Source organism: Schistocerca gregaria, chromosome 9, assembly GCF_023897955.1.
Source record: "Schistocerca gregaria isolate iqSchGreg1 chromosome 9, iqSchGreg1.2, whole genome shotgun sequence".
Taxonomy (NCBI): domain Eukaryota; kingdom Metazoa; phylum Arthropoda; class Insecta; order Orthoptera; family Acrididae; genus Schistocerca; species Schistocerca gregaria.
The window spans coordinates 182479658-182500797 of NC_064928.1; the positions used below are offsets into that span (position 1 = coordinate 182479658).

At 41.0% G+C, this 21140-nt stretch overlaps 1 protein-coding gene across 5 annotated transcripts in view; it reads left to right on the top strand.

The window, feature by feature from the left end:
- Positions 1-9519, top strand: part of LOC126291754 (uncharacterized protein CG43867) — a 518693-nt gene extending 509174 nt beyond the window's left edge. For all 5 annotated transcript variants that reach the window (XM_049985431.1, XM_049985433.1, XM_049985432.1 and 2 more), the window contains one exon: positions 7523-9519. In XM_049985431.1, coding sequence (XP_049841388.1) covers positions 7523-7741 — 219 coding nt within the window. In that variant the 3' untranslated portion in view covers positions 7742-9519. The remainder of the gene's footprint in view (positions 1-7522) is intronic.
- The last annotated feature ends 11621 nt before the right edge of the window (positions 9520-21140 follow it).

The following is a 21140-nucleotide window of genomic DNA, read 5'->3' on the forward strand; positions in this document are numbered from 1 at the left end:
GCACACTCTGTCAGAAAGATGGCCTTTCCGATCTGAATGTTGTAGCTGCTCAAACTGCTCCTACCCCTCACCCACAGGACGTCGGTATATCATGCACACACTGCAATCAGTTGTTCCCCTGGATGCCCCACTGACGCATTTTTAACGAGGATGTTCTTTTCCTGGTCACTGTCTCTGACGATGTATACATGCGTGGGTTCCTCGGAGCTGCCTCCCATCTCTGGGTATTTGGTCACATACAGTGATGGTTCTTTTGCCCTCTGCGGGCAGTTCTTGGTCTCGGCCACCTATAAACACATTCCCCGGCTCCTGACCCCACAGGTTGTTGGCCATCTCTTGGCTTCAAACATTTTTGGATTTGATGCTTTCACACAGTGTGGCTTTTCGATTTCTGACAAAGTTAAGGTCATTTTCACTGCCGTCGTGTTCCAGGACCTCAATGATGTGTGCTCGACCTATGCCTCTCTATTTCAGTCTGACTTAGGGTGTGCTTCAGAATTCCAGGAGCCCATTGCTTTCCGGCCAGATGCTCAGCCACAATTCTTCCAGACTCAACCCATTCTTCTGTCCTTATGTCCAGCAGTCAAGCAAGAGCTCGATCGACTGCAGGCTGCTGGCATCATTGAACCCATGAAAGCGAGTGCTTTGGCAGCTCCGTTAGTGGTGATCAGGAATCGCAATGGCTCCTTTCACCCATGTGGGGATTTCGGTTTTACAATCAATGCACAGTGTCTGGTTGAAACTTGGGTGTGGCAAATGCTTCCCTAAGATCAACCCTGCGGAGGCTTACCACCAATTACCCTTATACGAGGAATTCCAGAACATCATTGTCATCAACATGCCTTTTGGGTTATATAAATACAGGCACCTTCCATTTGGTATTTCCTTGGTGCTGACCATTTTCCAGAGGTACCTGGAGCAGATCACTCAGCCCATCCTGGCTTGTGTCAATTACCTCAATGACATCGTGGTCACTGGGTGTACACACCACGAGCATTTCCACTACCTCAGTACCTTATTTCATGCCCTGTAGGCCACAGGCTTATGCTGTTGGCTGGAAAAGTGTAATTTCTTTCAACTGGAAGAATATTCTGAGCACTGGCTCAGTAAAGTGGGCATTCATCCATCAGATCGCAATGTCGTGGCCATCAACTCCCTTCCCCGCCCCAAGGATTTATCTGACCTCCAGTTACCCAGCCCTTCAATCTCTTGCGTCGCAAAGGGGTGCCTTTCAACTAGACTCCTGCCTGTGATCAAGCTTTTCTCTGCTTGAAAACTGTGCTCAAGTCTGCCCATTGCCTGATCTCTCTTCTTTCCAGACTGCCCCTTCACCCATTGGTTGTGGAGGCCGATGCTTTGGCCTATGATATTGGGGTAGTCGGGGCTCACAAGAATGAGGATGGCCCAGCACAGCACATTGCATATGTGTCCAATATGCTATCCCCAGCACAGAGGAACTATTCTCAGACTGAGAAAGAGGCTGTGGCGATTGTGTTTGCCATTCAAAAGTTTCACATCTACCTGTTTGGCACAAATTTCACTCTCGTCACTGATCACTAGCCTTTGGTTGCCCAATTTGCTTCACAGACACACACCTCCCAGAGCGAACTGCTCAAGCATCTGCTTACGCAATGAGACTTATGTTATCCGATATAAGCTCACCTGTCAGCCTTGCCGGATAGCCATGCAGTCTGAGACGCCGTGCCATGGTTTGTGCAACTCCTCTCCACACCCCCCTACTCCCTACCGTCAGAAGTTCAAGTCCTTCCTTGTGCATGGGTGTGCATGTTGTCCGTAGTGTACGTTAGTTTAAGTAGTGTGTAAGCCTAGGGACCACAGACATCAGCAGTTTGATCCCATAGCCCTGATCCCGAGTTTGACCAGCAGGAAGTCCTCTGCTTTCACATTGATTTGGCCTGCCAAGATACACGGGACGGATTTCCCATCACACTGCACGGATCGCCTCTGCCATCCCATTTTGTGGCAGGTTCTCCGCTATGTGACCCTAGGTGGCCCAACTATCTGACTCACTGGTTGAAAACTGAATTCAGCCTCTGGCAGCACCTCTTACACAGGCTCTCAGTTGTGGCGGGTGTCCTTCTGTTGGCCACAGAGGCTGACACCCATTGGGTGATCATCCCACCCAATTTGCGCCAGAGCTACACTTGCTTCTCTGGGGGATGTCCCATATGAAGGCACTGGCTCACCAGCATGTGTATTGGCCCAGCATCGATGGCGGCATCAAACACTTGGTCCATGGGTGCATGGTGTGTGTGCATCACCCAGCAAGTCCTTGGCAATCATTTGCACCCTGGCCCACACATCGCTGGCCCTGGGACCGGATCTATCTCGATTTTTGGGACCTAATCTTGGGGTCGATGTGGTTACTCATTGTGGATACATACTCCAGATACCCATATGTGGTGCGCATGGTGTCCACCACGACATGCCACACTCATGTCCCTGGCTCAGGTTCTCGACTTCGAAGGCTTGCCTCATACCTTGGCCTTCTATAATGGCCCCCAATTCACAACAGCCACCTTCCGTGCATTCTGTAAGGCCAGCAGTATCAAACACATCCTCACCCCTCCGTTCCATCCATCCTCCAATAGCACAGCTGAACAACTGGTTAGGACATTTAAACAACAGCTGACAAAAGTGATCAAATCCTCTGCCACCACATCAGCCCTCACATTATTCCCGAGCTCTTATCACACCACGATTATTGATGATCATAGTCTGGCCAAACTCCTCCATGGGTCGCAACCACAGACCCTGCTCCGTCTGCTGACACCATCGTCTCCTGAGCCCTGCTTTCGACCCTCTCAGCACTACATCCCAGGGATGGCCATGTGGACCCGCTTGTATGGGGGCAAGGTCACTTGGTCTCCGCCACAGTAGATGTGACCCATGGGTGGCATGTGACATTGGTATAGACACAGAAGGGGCTCGATGCTGCCACCATCACCAACTCCAGTCTCATATCCCTTCGTGGCATCTCACGTTCCCCCCCCCCCCCCCCCCCCCCCTCCTTCTGGTGTGCACAAGGCCCACTGCCGATGGCCGCAGGCTCCCCACAGGCACGTCAGCACTCCTTCCCACATCCACAAGGATCAGAGGTGCCGTGCAATGCCCTGCCTTCCTGACTTAGGGTGTGCTTCAGAATTCCAGGAGCCCATTACTCTCTGGCCAGATGCTCAGCTACAGTTCTTCCAGGCTCAACCCGTTCTTCTGGCCAATGGATTCCATGGACTGCCCTCCCAACCAGCCGAGGGTGGTTGACAACACAGGTTCTCCCTGTGTTCCTTCCCTCCACCCACAATTCCACTGTCTGGGGTGTTTCCAACCCTATGCAGAGGTTCTGGGGGAGAGGGATCTGGTGTCAGAAGGTGCAGAAGTTGAATACGTGCCTGAGGGTATGGACCTGGATACCCACTAGGGGTCTCTGTGCTCTGGCACACCTGCACTGTGAGCTTCGCCATGTGAGTGTGCCACCTTCTGTACCACATGAAGTCCGCGCCAATCACGTTTCCTGTGGTCATGTATTCAGGCAGCCATTGGGTGCTACCCCGGCAGTCTGGTACTTGCTGTAGTTTGTGTGTGTATCTCAGCCGTAGTGCGTTCCATTTCTGTGTGTTGTGCAGCGAGCTTTGCTGTGCGAGTGTGCCACTCTCTGTACCATGTGAAGCCGGCAGCCAACCGCATTTCCCACAGTCATGTACTTAGTAGGCTGTGCAATACTACCCCGGTGGTCTAGTACTCGTCATAGTTTGTGTGTGCATCTTGGCCATACTGCATTCAAATTCCGCATGTCGAGATAAGTACTGTTGTTGTTAGGAGTGTTCCTGCGTTGTTGTTGTCACACCATGTTTATCACCTCTGTTCTTGCTTGCTTGCCTCATGTGGTGTCTTGGTCAATTGTAGTGTCTATCATCCTCTACTTGTTCATCTGTACTGTTTGTTCGTTGTTAGCGATACCTCCAGTGACTCCCCTGCCTGGTGGCTTTGCGTCTCCACTATCCGCTGTGCACTGCTTGCTGGTTGCTCACGGCTGTAACAGTTTACAATGTTTGCATTCCTTTGAAATCTTATCAAGATCTGACTGAATAATTGTGCAGTTTTTTGAGATAGGAGTTCATTATGAATAACTGCATTAAACATAAAAAGTTTGTGGTTACTATTAATGTTGTTTGCCAGTCCATTAGTATACAACATGAACAGCAAGGGTCCCAATACATTTTCTTGGTGTATGCCTGAAGTTATTTCCACTTCTGTTGATGCTTTCAGTCCTAGATAATGTGTTACATGCCTTCAACCAAGAAATTATCAATTCAGCTACAAATTTCTTTTGAGGAGAGAAGCTAAAGGATTGATAGTTTCTGCACTGTTGTACCCATACCCTTGTGTGCAATGCCCCTGGTTCTGTTGCAGACACTGTAGACAGAGGCTTATGGCAAAATTATCAGTAGGGAAGTAATTGAATGTGGACTCCATTACTTGAGTCACATAACTGAATACGACAGTGCATTTTCTTATACACACATTCTTACACTTTTCAATGAACTGAAGCAAAACATCCTCCAGTTTATTTCAGCAATTTGGGTGTAGTGCAAGGCTGACTTTTATAAGCAGCATCCTTAACATATCCCCAGAAAAGGTGAGGTTTGGGTATATCAGGAGATACGTTTTCTATGTAAACACTATTCCAAGAAATCTGAGGTTTAGTTGGTTGTGTGTGTCTTAGTACTGTCCTGCTGAAACCTCATGTACTATAGCTATTATTCCTACAGTGCTTACTATTTGCAGCTGTCATTGTTCAAACTTCCATGAAAGAATGTGATAAAGATTTATTTAATTGTCATTCTACATGAAACCCCCCTTTTTAGATCTTACAGAAGGGATTCATGTAGAAGTTGTGGATTTTCTGCTGTCCGAATCTGTGAATTCTCTGTGTTCACACGGTCATCAGTGGGTAAATGTGCCTTCTGAGACTAGAACCTGTTACCACATTTTTTTCCCCTCTGGTGTTACAGTTGACATTAACTACTGGTAGAAAGCAACTTCTTTTCAGTTGTTTTCAGATATCAACTTGTGAACCAAATCAGTTCTTTACAGATGCATCTTTAATCACACAGCCACTACGTACAAAGAGACCAAACTGTCTAAAAAGGCATCACATAGACTTTGTGTAAGTTACAGAATGCGCAGCTCACACATAAGTTGACTTATGTGGCCTGGTCACCTTTGGCTGCGTCTGCATTTACTGTCTTCTAGAACCTACATTTTGGTGAACCCATTTGGTTCATCCACACCATGGTTTTCCATTGAAGCGTTTTGAGTCTCAATATAACTGACAGATTTAATATACTGGGAAACAGTAAATTCTCCCTGCAGTTATGTGTAACACACTTGCTCCTCAGTTAAATAAGGATCGTGTCTAAGACAAAGAGTGAACATTCTACTGTAAGCTTGCCCTGATGGCGAAGCTGTGACAGTGGCACTGCAGGAACACTACTGGGAGGACAGTAGATGAGTTTCTTTATCAAGTTTTCCAACATGTGCTTTGTTGGTGTTAAAAATTGTCAGCAGAAATGTTGTATGTCCATACCATGTGGCCCACATTGCCATTACTGCAGAGCATCTGAATGTTTTCAAAAGTGTCAACTGTGTGTAAAATAGAATGTTGGAAAACTTTTACAAAGAATGTCCCCGTGGGTGAGCTCAACTCTTTGCAGCTGTTCATACATAGGTGTGGGTTATGGGCACAGGTATCACACCCTGCAGCCATTCACCCTGGTGAGCTCTTGGTGAAAGATAGTTTCAGAATTTCATGTGATCCACTAGAGCCTTAAAAATAGCACCAATGTTATAATGGTGCCATAACCTAGTGATTAAGTAATTTGGCTGCTATACTGAAGATTGTGGGTTCAAACCCTATTGCCTGTAGTCTATCTGTTTTTTACACCTTTTACAGTGACCATTTTTTTTATTGAATTACTGTCATATCATTTTAATCATCATATTAATTTTTTAATTTGCTCTCAGTATTTCTTCTTCTTATTCTTTTTTTTAATTTGGAATCTTTGCCCATGTGATTTTAAGTATTTTGAATTATTTTGGATCAGACACTGGAAACTCCAGTTTGGAATATCAACAAAATTAGGAAAATAATAGATTGCTACTCACCGTAAAGATGATACATTGAGTTGCAGATAGGCACTTCAGAAAGGCTGTTACACATTTAGCATTTGGCCAAAGGCTTCTTCAGATAAGAAAACACACATATATTCACAGAAGCAAACAGCATCATGCACACACCATTGCCTCCTCCAGCAGCTTGAACTGGAATGCCAGTTTTTATTAATTATTTATGATTATATTTAAATATTTGAAAATACCAGTCTGTCAGCTCAAAAGGAAAAGACAACATTTTCTATTTGTATTGGTTGTGCAACAGTCTCAAAATTTATTTTTCATTACAAGTTGAACATTTGTTTGGATGATAACTCCCACACAAACAATTAAAACTTAAATTCTTCTTGCACCGTGCACAAAATACCACAGATGAAAATTTCATAAATAATGCAACATTTGTTCAAAATGAGTAATAGAAATAATGATTGCAGTAACATCAACAAAAATATAAAATGATGAACAGAAAGTAATTAAATCAAAGTAAATACATAAAAAATAATTAAAATCACATGGGCAGAAATTTCAGATGAAAGTAAAAATCAGAGGAAATAAAACTGTTAATACGGAGATTAAAGTGACACAGTGAAAGATTAAAAACAAAAACAACTTATATTTGAGCCAATTAACTGAATAAAAATAATAATCAGATTTGAATAAAATAGAGGGAAACATTCCATGTGGGAAAAATATATCTAAAAACAAAGATGCTGTAACTTACCAAATGAAAGCATTGGTATGTTGATAGAGACAATAACAAACACACACACACACACACCAATTTCAAGCTTTCGCAACCCACAGTTGCTTCATCAAGAAAGAGGGAAGGAGAGGGAAAGATGAAAGGATGTGGGTTTTAAGGGAGAGGGTAAGGAGTCATTCCGATCCCGGGAGCGGAAAGACTTACCTTAGGGGGAAAAAGGGACAGGTATACACTTGCGCACACACACACACACACACATCCATTTGCACATATACAGACACAAGCAGACATATGTAAAGGCAAAGAGTTATTACAACAAACAGTATTTGAACCCACAACCTTCAGTATGGCAACTTAACCACTAGGCTTATAACACTTGTGCTTTTTTCAAGACTCCAGTGGTTCACACGAAATTTGAAATCATTTTATCGAGTAGTTGCATTCAAGGGCCATCTGAGGTAAACTGCTTCGGCATGTGATACCTGGTACCCTAACCTAGATTGTCATATAGGAAGTTTCAAAAAGTCAATTCCATCCCTGGGGACAACTTCTTGCTAGAAAACTAAACACCTAGCAGAACTGTAATTCAGCGGACAGTTAACAGAGTAACTCTTGCATTTACCCCAGGCTCCTGGCGGAACAGGCGGGGCAACAGTGTCGACGCTGCAGTCGCAGGTGACGACGTCGACAGGGGCCGGCAGCAGCACGGGAGGGCACGGCTCCGCGTCCGGGTCGGGTCCGCAGCCAGACATTCTCAAGTCGACGCCTGACCACCAGCAGACGCCAGAGAGACTGCACAGGACCGACTCCAAGAAGAGGGCCCACCTCGACAGCGGCGTCGCGTGACAGTAGGCGCCGCCAGCGCCGCACCCCCGCAGTCCCTCCTCCGAGGAGTGTGTACCGCACGTGTGGAAACAGTAGACTCACCGAGTCGTCTGCCACTTCTTCGAGTAGTGTTAAAGTAGTTTTGGACTCGGAACTGGGAGCGAGATCTGTGCCGGAGCTGAAATAGAGACAGTGTTAGTCAGACTGACAAATGCATTAGTAGAGAGGACTTTGTAAATAGGTTAGAAAACAGAATTGCAGCAACAGCTATGCTTTTTTGTATAGCAACAGATAGCTTTTATCTGAATTATTGCTTTTTTACGAGTTATTGTGCAAGTCATACTAAAGATCGGTAGCTTAGGTTGTAATCTGTAGCAAGAGTGATGCTGAAAAGGAGTGAAAAAAATTTAAAATCGTGCATAAAAGGTGTATCTGTAATCAGCGAGAATGTGTAATTTGGAAAGTAGTGGGGGCTATAAACTTTTGAATCATTACATGAGGCCTGTAGCAGCTTGTGCCCTTTAGGAATAACACAGTTTGTCAGCCAGATTTGAGTTAATTTATGGTATCTTAATGTGTCCACTTGAAACCCCACAATGGGAACTCATTGTAATAAGTTCTAGCAGAAGACAAATATCTTGAAATAAACATTTTGCTTCGAAAGTGCTGAACTATTTTGTGATTTGTCTTGTAGTCTCTTCAAACAAATGCAATAGCCATGCTCAAAGATAAAACTACAGAAACTTGCAGACCTTTGTTGTGCTGCACTCCCAAATTCCTCTTGAGGTGATGCAGTGTATGTCCAGTTAAATTTCAAAAATCTTCTCTACTCCTGTATTAGCAGATTTGACCAATATTTGTGGACATAATATTTTGTCACGTAGAATATTATTATGATAAATTACTTACAAAGTGTCAATACCACTTGAGAATGGCATGGGGACAAGGAGGAGGAGGGGGGGGGGGGGGGGGGGGGAATTCATCTCTCATCAAGATATATCTTTCTAAGTTTTGCTTTGATTAAGTTTAGATCTTCCATAACTTTCAGTGCAGTTTTAGTCTCCTTTGTCAGCAGTTGAACATCAAGAAGCTTCCATTCTTCATTTCTATGTGAGCAGTATTTGTGCACATTACCTTTTTTGGTAGGATATTAATGTGATAAATTTCTTACATAGTGCTAATAACACTTTGGAATTGTGTGTTTTAAGATATTTGTCATCTGAGTAATAGATTGACATACTAACTTTTTACTTTCTATGATTTGTTCTGTAGGTACTGTTAATGAGACTGCTTCTCCAAATCCATGGTTTATGATGGCAACAAAAGAAACCAGGGAATATGATTATGTCTCCAATTCAGTTAAAATTAAGAGTTATGATTAGTGATCAAGTATTTTGTTATTTGTAAGTTTGTATGAACCTATGAATTTATAACATTTATACATGAAAAGGAAGAATGTCACTTTGTTATTTCTAAATTTTTAGGAAATGTATGTTCCATTAGGTAAAATATAGGATCATCTGCCAGGTGTTTTTGATATCTTTTAATGCAAAATATGGTGTTAACAATAAAAATGGAAAAATTGTGTCATTAACTAATAGAAATATACAATATAGAAGACAAAACTTTTAACTTTTGAAATGTATGAGTCCTTTCTGAGGACATGAAGAAATTATTAGAGAGAGAGAGAGAGAGAGAGAGAGAGAGAGAGAGAGAGAGAGAGAGAGAGACAGGGGCAGATAGACAGAGAGAGAGAAAAGGGGAGAGAGAGAGAGAGAGAGAGAGAGAGAGAGAGAGAGGTGAAATGAAAAACATGATTGTAAGGTAGACAGTTCCACATGGAGCTCCTTGATCTAATTAACTGCTAGTTGAGTTTCTGCAAATGTCTGTAGCTGCAGGCAGATTATTTTAATTTTGCCAATATTTTTTTGGATTTATACTCTGATCATTAATCAACCCCTCCTCTCCCCTCTCCCTTCATTGTCTATTTAAATACAAAAGTCTTGAAGTCGGACCAAACTCAGTCCTTGAGTGATGTAACACCAATTGAAATAGTGAGGTATATCTGTATTAAAAGACAACTGTTGCTGTAACTGGTTTGTGTGCTTGAATTTATACTGTGTGTTTTTACATGAAATCTTTTTTGCTAACATTTATGTATTATGTATGAGATTTTTTGCTGTTAAATGTATGGTATTTTTTTATGGTAAATATTTGTAATAAACAGCAGCATCTAGTTTATATTAGAGTACTTTACGGATATAAATATAACTTAACATTTTTGTTATTATTTGTTTTGCAAATGTAAACATTTTACTGTTATTTATTTGGATTTCACATAGCCCTGTCAAAATAGATTCAGAGACTCAGTCTAATAATGAAGCCTCAGAAACTCCAATATTTTGCTCAGTGACATGTTTCAGTGTTGCTCTCTATTTTTTGCAATGTACAAACATTGCTAGTCATTACAAACGCCATTTTCAATTTGCTATATTAGTATAATTCATCTGAGGGTCATACTAGTCACTGAAACAGAAGTCATTGTTAGATGCAGGACGGAAAATTGTGCTAAGCAAGCTGAGGTGCTGATTTCCCACTGTAGAACAAAATTGTTTTGGAGTCATTTTCAGTTATGCAGGGTGTTTCACAATTCATGTTACAAACTGCTGTAGGTTGTATATAGGATGTAGTAGATCTAGTTTTACATAAGAACCCAAGTCAGTAAACATCAGCCAATAATGCCACAGATTGTCGAAGTTATAGGTACCACTGCCTGTAAATATATGTATATATATGGTGATACCGTTATGATGTTACAAACTTTGTAGGATAATGGAGAAGAATAAATGTATCAGGTTGAGATAAGGGTCCCTGTACCAGAAACAAATGACTCAAAAGTTATAAGTGAAAACTGTTCGGATACCTCTGAGTGTGGAATGCATGTACAGGTACTGTTGTTGCTAAGATTTTTGGGCAGCAACTTTCAGAGTATGGTCCAAAAAAAAAAAAAAAGAAAAAGTGTATTGTACATACATAAATTTACAGATGCCAGAGCCTATAACTTTGATGCTCTGTAGCTTCGTACGGACATGGATTCCTGTGTAAAACTGGATCTGCTAAGTCCCCTCTGCAACCTCTAGAAGTGTGTAAGATGAATTGTAAAACACACTATATATCTGAAGACATCAATGCAATCTTTTGGCGAAAATTTTGTTAGATATGCTGACATAACAAGCACATTTGTGCTTGTAGCTTATCTCATAATTAGAATTAAAATAAAACAGATTGTTCTTTACTTACTTCTGTGCCACTGCTGTGAACTGTTCAAGCTCCAGTGTACTATCCTTAAACAGCTTTAAGCAAAGATACCAGAGAGATAAGAAAGTAACTGTATGTAAATAGAGTCTTAGGGCCTAAAACTTGTAGGTAATATTTTCAGAAGAAGGTCACTCCCAGTTGCGATGTATTCCACCTGATGTTCTGTGTAAACATTTATTTTTAGAATCTTGTGTCCTGTTGTAAGATGATCAAGTTGAGGTGTGGGAGTGAGTAGAGTGCTTGCTTGTGAAAAAAATCGATAAAGTGTTTGTGACTTTGACTATATGTTGTGAATATGTTCAAATATTATGCCAAATATATATTATGTAATCTACTCTATCAATCTGGAAATGAAAAAAATTATCTATTATTTTGTTTTACTGTCACTTTACCCACAGTAAAAACTTATCCTAATGAAATTCATTGGCTTTATATCATAACTTTCCAGCTATTTCGGTATGAGAAACTGATTTTGTGTGATCAGAAAGCTGGCTAAAGTTCAACTGAAAATTTTTTGAATGACCTATCAGTTTTCAGGAAGGATAGATTAAATACAGTTGCTGGTGAAGTATTTATTGCTGTGAGAAGTAATTTACTTTGTAGTGAAATTGATGTAGATAGTTCCTGCGAAACAGTATGGGTATAGGTTATACTGGACAATTGGACTAAACTATTAATTGTATCATTTTACTGTTCCTATGACTCAGAAGACATATACACATCAAATAAAGTTTTGCATCACCCCAGTTCCCAGAACTCTTGTAGATAGACACTGGCTGTGGATATTGTATCACAGACATAGTCCCTTTGACTGTTCAGAGATGTCACTAATCTCACCCAAAGATGTAAACAACCATGCATGAACAGTGCCTATTAGACGGAGGGGGTCTGACAGCTGATCAGTTCAAATCATTCCACCAGGAAGTAGGTACATGGCTCTTGTCGTCTGTAATTCAACCACGCCTAGACGGTCAATACTGTGGTTCAAACACATCCGCATTGTTACTTTGTGCCAAGAAGGGCTTTCAACAAGGGAAGTGTCCAGGTTTCTTGGAGTAAATCAAAGTGATGTTCTTCAGATGTGGAGGAGATGGAGAGAGACAGGAACTGTCGTGACATGATTCACTCAGACCACCCAAGGGCTACTACTGCCGTGGATGACCGCTACCTATGGGGAGGAGCCCTGAGAGCAATGCCACCATGCTCAGTAATGCTTTTCGTGCATCCACAGAACATTGTGTTACAACTCAAGCTGTGCGCAATAGGCTGCATGATGTGCAATTTCACTCATGATGTCCATGGTGAGACTCCTCTTTGCAAACATGACACCATGTAGTGCAGTAGAGATGGGGCCAACAACATGCTGAGTGGATCGCTCAGGATTGGCATCACATTCTCTTCATCGATGAGTGCCGCACATGCCTTCAAACCGGCAGTTTGGAGGGAACCTGGTCCGACTGAACGCCTTGGATGCACTGTCCAGTGAGTGCAGCAAGGTGGAGGTCCATGCAGTTTTGGGGTGGCATTATGTGTGGCCAACGTACACTGCTGGTGCTCATGGAAGTTGCTGTAATGGCTGTAAGATACATTAATGCCATCCTCCGACCAGTAGAGCAACCATATCGGCAGCATATTGGTGAGGCATATGTCTTCATGGATGACAATTCATGCCCCCATGGTGCACATCTTGTGAATGACTTCCTCCAGGATAACATCTCTCGACTAGAGTGGCCAGCATGTTCTCCAGACGTAAACCCTATCGAACTTGCCTGGGATAGATTAGAAAGGGCTGTTTATGGATGATGTGACCCATCAACCACTCTGAGGGATATACGCCGAATTGCCGTTGAGGAGTGGGACAGTCTGGAGTGACAGTGCTATGATGAACTTGTAGATAGTATACCATGACAAATACAGGCATGCGTCAATGCAAGAGGACGTGCTACTGGGTATTAGAGGTAACAGTGTTTACAGCAGTCTGGACCACTACCTCTGAAGGTCTCTCTGTGTGGTGGTACAACATGCAATGTGTGGTTTTCATGATCAAGACAAAGGGCGGAAATGATGTTTATGTTGATCTCTATTCCAATTGTCTGTACAGGTTCCAGAACTTTCAGAACCGAGGTGTGTAGTTGCTGAACAGTTCAAAGAAAACTTGAGTCTCATTTCAAATAGACACTCCACTCATAAAATTATAGTCAGTGATGACTTCAATATACCCTCGATATGCTGGAAAAATAATACGTTTAAAGCCGGTAGCAGGCATAAAACGTCATCCGAAATTGTACTGAATGCTTTCTCAGAAAATTATTTTGAATAATTAGATCATGAGCCCACTTGAAGCGTAAATGGTTGAGAAAGTATATTTGACCTCGTAGCAACAAATAATCCTGGACAAATAGGGAGTATCATGACCACAAGGCAGTTTCTGCTAGATTGAATACTATAATACCCACAACCATCAAAAAGAAATGCAAAGTACATCTATTTAAAAAAGCAGAGAAAAATGCTCTTAATGCCTTTTTGCCGAGACAGTCTCCACTCCTTCCGATCTGATGATGTAAATGTAGAAGAGATGTGGAATGATTTCAGAGAGATAGTATCGATGGCCATTGAGAGATATATACCACATAAATTAATAAATGATGGTACTGATCCCCCATGGTACACAAAATGGGTCATATCACTGTTGCAGAAGCAACAAAGAAAGAATGCCAAATTTAAAAGGGTGCAAAATCCCCAAGATTGGCAAAGTTTTGCAGAAGTTCGAAATGTAGCGCATACTTCAATGCAAGATGCTTTAAATAATTTCCACAATGAAAACATGTCTCAGAATCTGGCAGAAAACCCAAATAGATTCTGGTCATGCATAAAGTACCCCAATGGCAAAACACAATCAATACCTTCACTGTGCAATAACAACGGTGAAGTCCCTGATGACAGTGAGACTATAGCAGAGTTATCAAACACAGTTTTCCGAAACTCTTTCTCCAAAGAAGATAAAGTAAATATTTCTGAATTCCAATCAAGAACAACTGTCAATATGAGAAACATATAAGTAGATATCATTTGGTGTAGTGAAGCAGCTTAAGACACTTAAGAAAGCCAAGGCCTTCGGTCCAGTTTGTATACCAGTCAGGTTCCTTTCAGAGTATGCTGATACAGTATCTCCATATTTAACAATTATATACAACACAGAAAGATCTGCACCTAAAATTGCTCAAGTCACACCAATACCGTAAAAGGGAAATTTGCACATTCTGCTTAACTACAGGCCCATATCACTAATGTCGATTTGCAGTAGGGTTTTGGAACATATACTGCGTTCCAACATTATGAATTACCTGGAAGAAAACAATTTATTGACACATAGTGAGCACAAATTCAGAAAATATAATTCTTACAAAACACAACTGGTCTTTCTACTCATAAAGTAGTGACTGCTATTGACAGGGGATGTCAAATTGATTCCATATTTTTAGATTTCCAGAAGGCTTTTGACACTGTTCCTCACAAGCGTCTTCTAGCCGAACTGAGTGCCAATGGAATATCGCCTCAGTTGTGTGACGGGATTCATGATTTCCTGTCAGAAAGGTCGCAGTTCATAGTAATAAATGGAAAGTCATTGAGTAAAACAGAAGTAATATCCAGTGTTCCCCAAGGAAGTGTTATGGATCTTCTATTGTTCCTGCTACATTGATGACATAAGAGACAATCTGAGTGGTTCTCTTAGATTGTTTGCAGATGATGCTGTCATTTACCACATGGTAAAGTCATCTGATGACCAAAACAAATTGCAAAATGATTTAGATAAGATATCTGTATGGTGCAAAAAGTGGCAGTTGACCCTGATTCCGCTAAATTTTGATTAGGTGATATGTCACACAAATCTGAAGGCTGTAAATTCAACTAAATAATTATATTAAAAACAAAGATTCCAAGACTTACCAAGAGGGAAAGCGCCAGTAGATAGGCACAATAAATAAAACACACAAACACACACACAGAATTTCTAGCTTTCGCAACCGACGGTTGCTTCTTCAGGAAAGAGGGAAGGAGAGGGAAAGACGAAAGGATGTGGGTTTTAAGGGAGAGGGTAAGGAGTCATTCCAATCCTGGGAGCAGAAAGACTTACCTTAGTGGGAAAAAAGGACAGGTGTACACTCGCACACACACACACACACACATATCCATCCGCACATACACAGACACAAGCAGACATGTGCGGATGGATATGTGTGTGTGTGTGCGAGTGTACACCTGTCCTTTTTTCCCCGTAAGGTAAGTCTTTCCGCTCCCGGGATTGGAATGACTCCTTACCCTCTCCCTTAAAACCCACATCCTTTCATCTTTCCCTCTCCTTCCCTCTTTCCTGAAGAAGCAACCGTCGGTTGCGAAAGCTAGAAATTCTGTGTGTGTGTTTTATTTATTGTGCCTATCTACCGGCGCTTTCCCACTTGGTAAGTTTTGGAATCTTTGTTTTTAATATATTTTTCCCATGTGGAAGTTTCTTTCCATTTTATTTACAACTAAATAATTAGGTATTACAATTACCAATAACCCAAATTGGAATGATCACATAGATAATGTTGTGGGTAGAGCAAACCAAAGATTGTGATTCATTGGCAGAACACTGAGAAGGCACAACAGGTCTGCTAATGAATCTGCTTACACCACACTTGTCTTCCCAATTCTAGAGCATTGCTGTGCGGTGTAGGATCCTCATCAAGTGGAACTGATGGATGACATCGAAAAAGTTCGAAGATGGGCAGCTCATTCTGTATTATCACGAAATAGGGGAGATAGTGCCACAGAGATGATATGTGAATTGGGGTGACAATCATCAAAACAATGGCATTTTTCATTGCGCCCGGATCTTCTCATAAAATTTCAATCACCAATTTTCTCCTCCAATTGTGAAAACATTCTGTTGGCACCAACTATGTAGGGAGAAATGATCAGCATGATAAAATAAGAGAAATCAGGGCTCGTACACAAAAATTTAAGTGCTCATTTTTCCCATGTGCCATTTGAGAGTGTAACGGTACAGAGGCAGCTTGAACATGGTTCACTGAACCCTCTGCCAGGCACTTTATTATGAATAGCCGAGTAATCTTGTAGATGTAGATGTAGAAATGTAGATCCTTAGTGGAAGCCATAAGTAGACAAATATATTCTGACCACATTTTCAATTTTATTTAGAGTAATACATGTCACCAGGGGTTCAAAACACGAAATTAAGGTTTATCACATTGGAATAGCCTGGATACAACAGATATATTTGCAACAGGCTGTGAGCAGTGCAAAACTATATGAAAATGCCAACTACCAATTGAGCTGGCAGTATGAAAAACAGGTTTGTATAATGGATTTGAAAATGTAGTTAGGAGTCATTATTATTTGCAAGATAACTCACTGAAGGGTACCACCATACTAAAAATTCCCAGTGGATGACCGGTGTTGGCTTCTCATGCTTGTAAACTGCAGTCACTACTAGGAGAAGAGGTACAAATAAAATAGGTACACTTATTGGAAGAACTTGTGCCAGCCAGATAAACAGAAAAAATAAGAAATTCTGAAGTCAGAATGAAATTTTCACTCTGCAGTGGAGTGTGTGCTGACATGAAATTCACTCGCTGATTACAACCGTGTGACAGACTGAGACTCGGACTTGGGACCTTTGCCTTTTGTGGGCAAGTGTTCCACCAGGCAGTTTCATATCAGAGCAACTCTGCTGCAGAGTGAAAATTTCATTCTGGAAACATCCTCCAGGCTGTGTCTAAGCCTTGGCTTCACAAAATCCTTTCTTCCTGGAGTGCTAGCCTTGCAAGTTTCACAGAAGAGCTTCTGTGTAATTTGGAAGATATGAGATGAGGTAGTGGCGAAAGTATGGCTGTGAAGATAGGTTGTGAGTCTTGTTTGGGTTGCTCGGTTGGTAGAGTACTTGCCTGCAGAGTTGGAGTCTTGGTCTATCACTAGTTTTCGTCGGCCTGGGAGCCAGGGAGTTTCAATTCTCTCTCTGTCTCTGTCTCTCTCTTTTTCTCTCCCTTGCTTTGAGCTAACTAGAACTCTATGTGAGTTTACATGTATACCATATTTTATGGTCTATAAGACACTACAGACTATAGGATTCACCTTAGTTTCCAAGCAATTTTTGCAAAAACATGTTTTTTACCCATTTTTATTATTAGATTGCAAAGCCACACTAAAGAAATCTTCGTTTATAAATCCAAACTGACCTTCAAAATCACTGAAAATCATCAGGTGAACTTTCTTCTTCTTCTTCTTTTTCTTCTTCTCCTCCTCCTCGTTCTTCCTCTTCATTATCATTGTTGTCTTCTTTACATATAATATGGTCTTCATTGCCATTAAGAGCAATACCTTTAAAACTAATGTCATCTCTCACTTTAAACCATGACCGTTTTATCCATTGATACACTTGTTTGATTGTAGATTGTTTTAAAGTTCCCTTTGGTGTGAATTCATGTTGTGTTTTGTACATCATTCATTTGTTCCATTCCCCTCTCATATATACTTCATGTGGTTTATTCATCGAGACATCCCCAAGTTGCAATTGTGAAATAAGTCCTCTCAGAATAACAACAAGCTCTGTATTTCCATGTCTCAATTTCTCTTTCACTGAATTTTTCAAATGACTACTAAACTGAACTGGCACAGGAAGACAATCCTTCTTCAGTAAAGCACCTTTCCTTCTCTCCCACACCCTGTTAATCCATAATTACATAACAGCCTTGTCCATCCAACCATTGTCATGAACATGAACAGCACATGGCGGTGTTTGAGAAGGTTTTAGCATTGTTCTGGGCTTGAAAATGATCATTGCATTAGGTTTAGTGCTGTCAGCACAATGCAAAAGGACAACAGTGCAGTGCATTTTTTCACATTCACTTGCTTTCATAGCTGCAGCTTTGACATATATCATGGCAACAGTTCTGTTACTCATCATATCATATGTCAAAGGAGTTCCATTCATATTCACTATTTTACTTAGTTCTGTTGGATCTTAACCACTCATCGCATATAGGGTGCCTAAGGGATGCCGCGTACTTGGAATGCTATACAACAATTCAAACAAATAACGTTAGTGGTTTTATTTCAGTAAAGCAGAATTGACAATACTTAACTTTCATTACAGCAAATATTACTATGAGAGGTGACATGCAAAGAGTAAGTGATCTTCTCTATAGACAAAGTCCATGTAAGATTGACACACAGCTGTGGATAACTGATCTGCAAGTGGTGTCCACAAAGGCCTGTATACGGAGCTGATCTGAGCTGCCGAGGCTGGCAGGAGCGGCACTTTTATGCACTCCTTGCAGGAGGTGCTCCTGGCGTGGCACGGTCCAATTCTGCGCATCATTGGCCGACGTTTCCTCACCGCCTTCTCTTGTCTTGAGTTCGTCATCTTCATTCCGGCCTTGTGGTTATGCCGGAACAAGTTACATGCTGGTTTTCTTTCAGTGTTAAATAATAAAGCGATGGAATGATAATATTTTCTCTTCATACTCTTGTGGTATTTTCTGAGATATTTTGGTTTTGGTTTGCATGCTAAGTCCATACCTGTAGCATCATCCAATTCCACCCTTAAAGTCTGTTAAGTTCCACTGTAGTGCTGGCTTACAAGCATGTTTTTGGAGCATTTTTGTGTTAATTCCAGTGCCATTTTGATGGTGTCCTTGAATCCATTTCAGTATGTCATCTTCTAGTTTTGGACATTTTGCATTGCACTTAGTCCTCTATTTGCACATTTAGTTTTCCTTTTTTTTCCAGCTCTTCTTTACTAGTCCGCCAATCATGAATGGTCTTTTTCTCTTGGTGGAGGGCCAAAACGTCACTCAGCTGCTCTGTTTCCCTGTCCTGCATGTACTATTACTTTCTCTTTATAGCCTGCATCATAGGAAACTTTCTTTTTTTTTTTTCAATTAAAAAACTAGCTACTAACAAAAATAGTGTGCTGTTACTGATAACACAAATCACTTCCAGTTCAAATTCACTGTGCCATAGGCTGCAATGATGCATCACAGGCTAACAGTGTTCTGAGTTTGCAGTAGCAAGGGCTGAGATAGACACTGTTAGCAAGCTTGTGAATCCCTGCAACTCACATTCATCGCACCGGTGCACTGCTGCTGCCAGCTGAATCTACTGTTGCCAGTTGGAGATATGTTTCCCATGCCATTGAATACGTGGCCATTTTTAAGACTGGTGGGAATTTTAAATCAAACGCTGGACATGATTATATTAATACCGAGTATAAGATTAACCTGAATTTTGGAGGCAATTTTTCAAAAAGAAAAAAAAATGGTATGTGTATGAAGTCTGCTAGGGGTTCCTAGTGGAAACCACACAAGTAAAAAAATTTAAATGTCATTTAGAGGTGCCATCATGTAGTGTTCAGTGCTTTAGTCACGTGATTACACAACCATTTTGTCAAAAATGCCTCATGTTTCTACTGTGTATGCCTGTAAAATTATGGCAATTCTGAAAAAAACCTCACAAGTCTAGACTGTTTCTATCCAGAACACCAATAGTCAGTGGTGCTTCATACAGCTACCAGGAGAGTGCTTTGCTCAACTCCCGATAACCCACTGTTATGCTATACTTTGTTTACAACCACCCTCATTCTTATACTCCTGTTCTCCAAGTTTGTACATTAATATGGACACAAATGTTTCAGAGTGTCCAACTGGAAATTCCATTACTCACTCACAGATGATCCCAGTAGACTCTGTTTGTCAGTAGACCTCTCTGTCAATGATGTGCATGATGATTAATGTAACACTTACCAAATAAATGTGCCGTACAAACTTTACTGGCAGATTTCCAAAACTTTCAACAGCCATTGTGGATGTCTCAGATCTGACACCTACAAAGAATATGATTTGCTTCAGTGAAAAATAAACGCAGATAAAGAAGATACAATTAGGAAAGCTTTTGAGGTATTGAAAGCTGTTCGCCTCAGGAAAGTGGAAGCTATCTCAGATGAAACAGGAACATTTATTATGAAAGCCAGACAGGGAAAAGTTTAATTGCATCTCAACTGATTTTATGCAGAATTTACCTTTCCTCACTTACCGACAATTGTTGTATACTACATGCGTCTGATGTGGTATTATGACTTTGAGATATACGGTTTGGGAACAGGAAATGTTAAAATGTACAGGTATTTGGAAAATGAGGGAAAGAATGGGTCCCAATGAGGTTATCTTGATACTGCTACATTTCCAAGCATCTGACACTCGGAATCAATGGAGGAGATGGTTTTAATAAGTGACAGTTGTCCTGGAGAAAACAAAAATAAAACAATGGTTGACTTCCTCTTCTGTGTACTGCACATTATCAAAAATTTTTGAAGAGTTACATACCTTTTCCCTATTCATGATGACAGCTACCTACCAGACCACCAGGATTTTTTACTTATTTCTGCTCAATGCACGAAGACTGCCAGTGCCAAACTTCTCAAAACTTGGCATGAATGGATTCTGAAGGCTTGAACGGGTTCATCTTATTTTTCTGGAGATATCCAGCCAAGATTTCAAGAATTTTAAAAATGCAACTACAATGTAGTTTTTAAACATCCCAAAGCCAGCATTCAGGACTTAACATATTCAGTCTATGGAGTTCAGTTTTAAAAACAAAGCTGTATATTTGCAAGATGCATATCATGATACTTTGAGCTGTCATATCATCCAAGCTCCAAAGTTCAAAGCTCCCGACACATTGAGTTTACCATGAGCTTTCACATCCCCTTCTGGAGCGAAACCTGCGAAGGTTGAAAATGTATTAAAACTTGCAGACTACCTTGAAAATTTTGCAAGCAAGGAGAACTACTGAAGACTGTTTGGCACAGATGCATCAGCAGATCCTCCCACAACCAGATGTGACTATGAAACAGGCAATAATGACAATAGTGATGGAGGTGAAGATTAGTGTTTGAGATGTCATTTATGCTGTATATAACATTTTTCATCCTTTCTCTGCAATAAATAATTGTTCATCTATTACAGATAATAAGGTAATACTTCAGTGTGACAATACCATTTACATGGTACGTAACTATAGTATTTTTACACAATATTAGTGG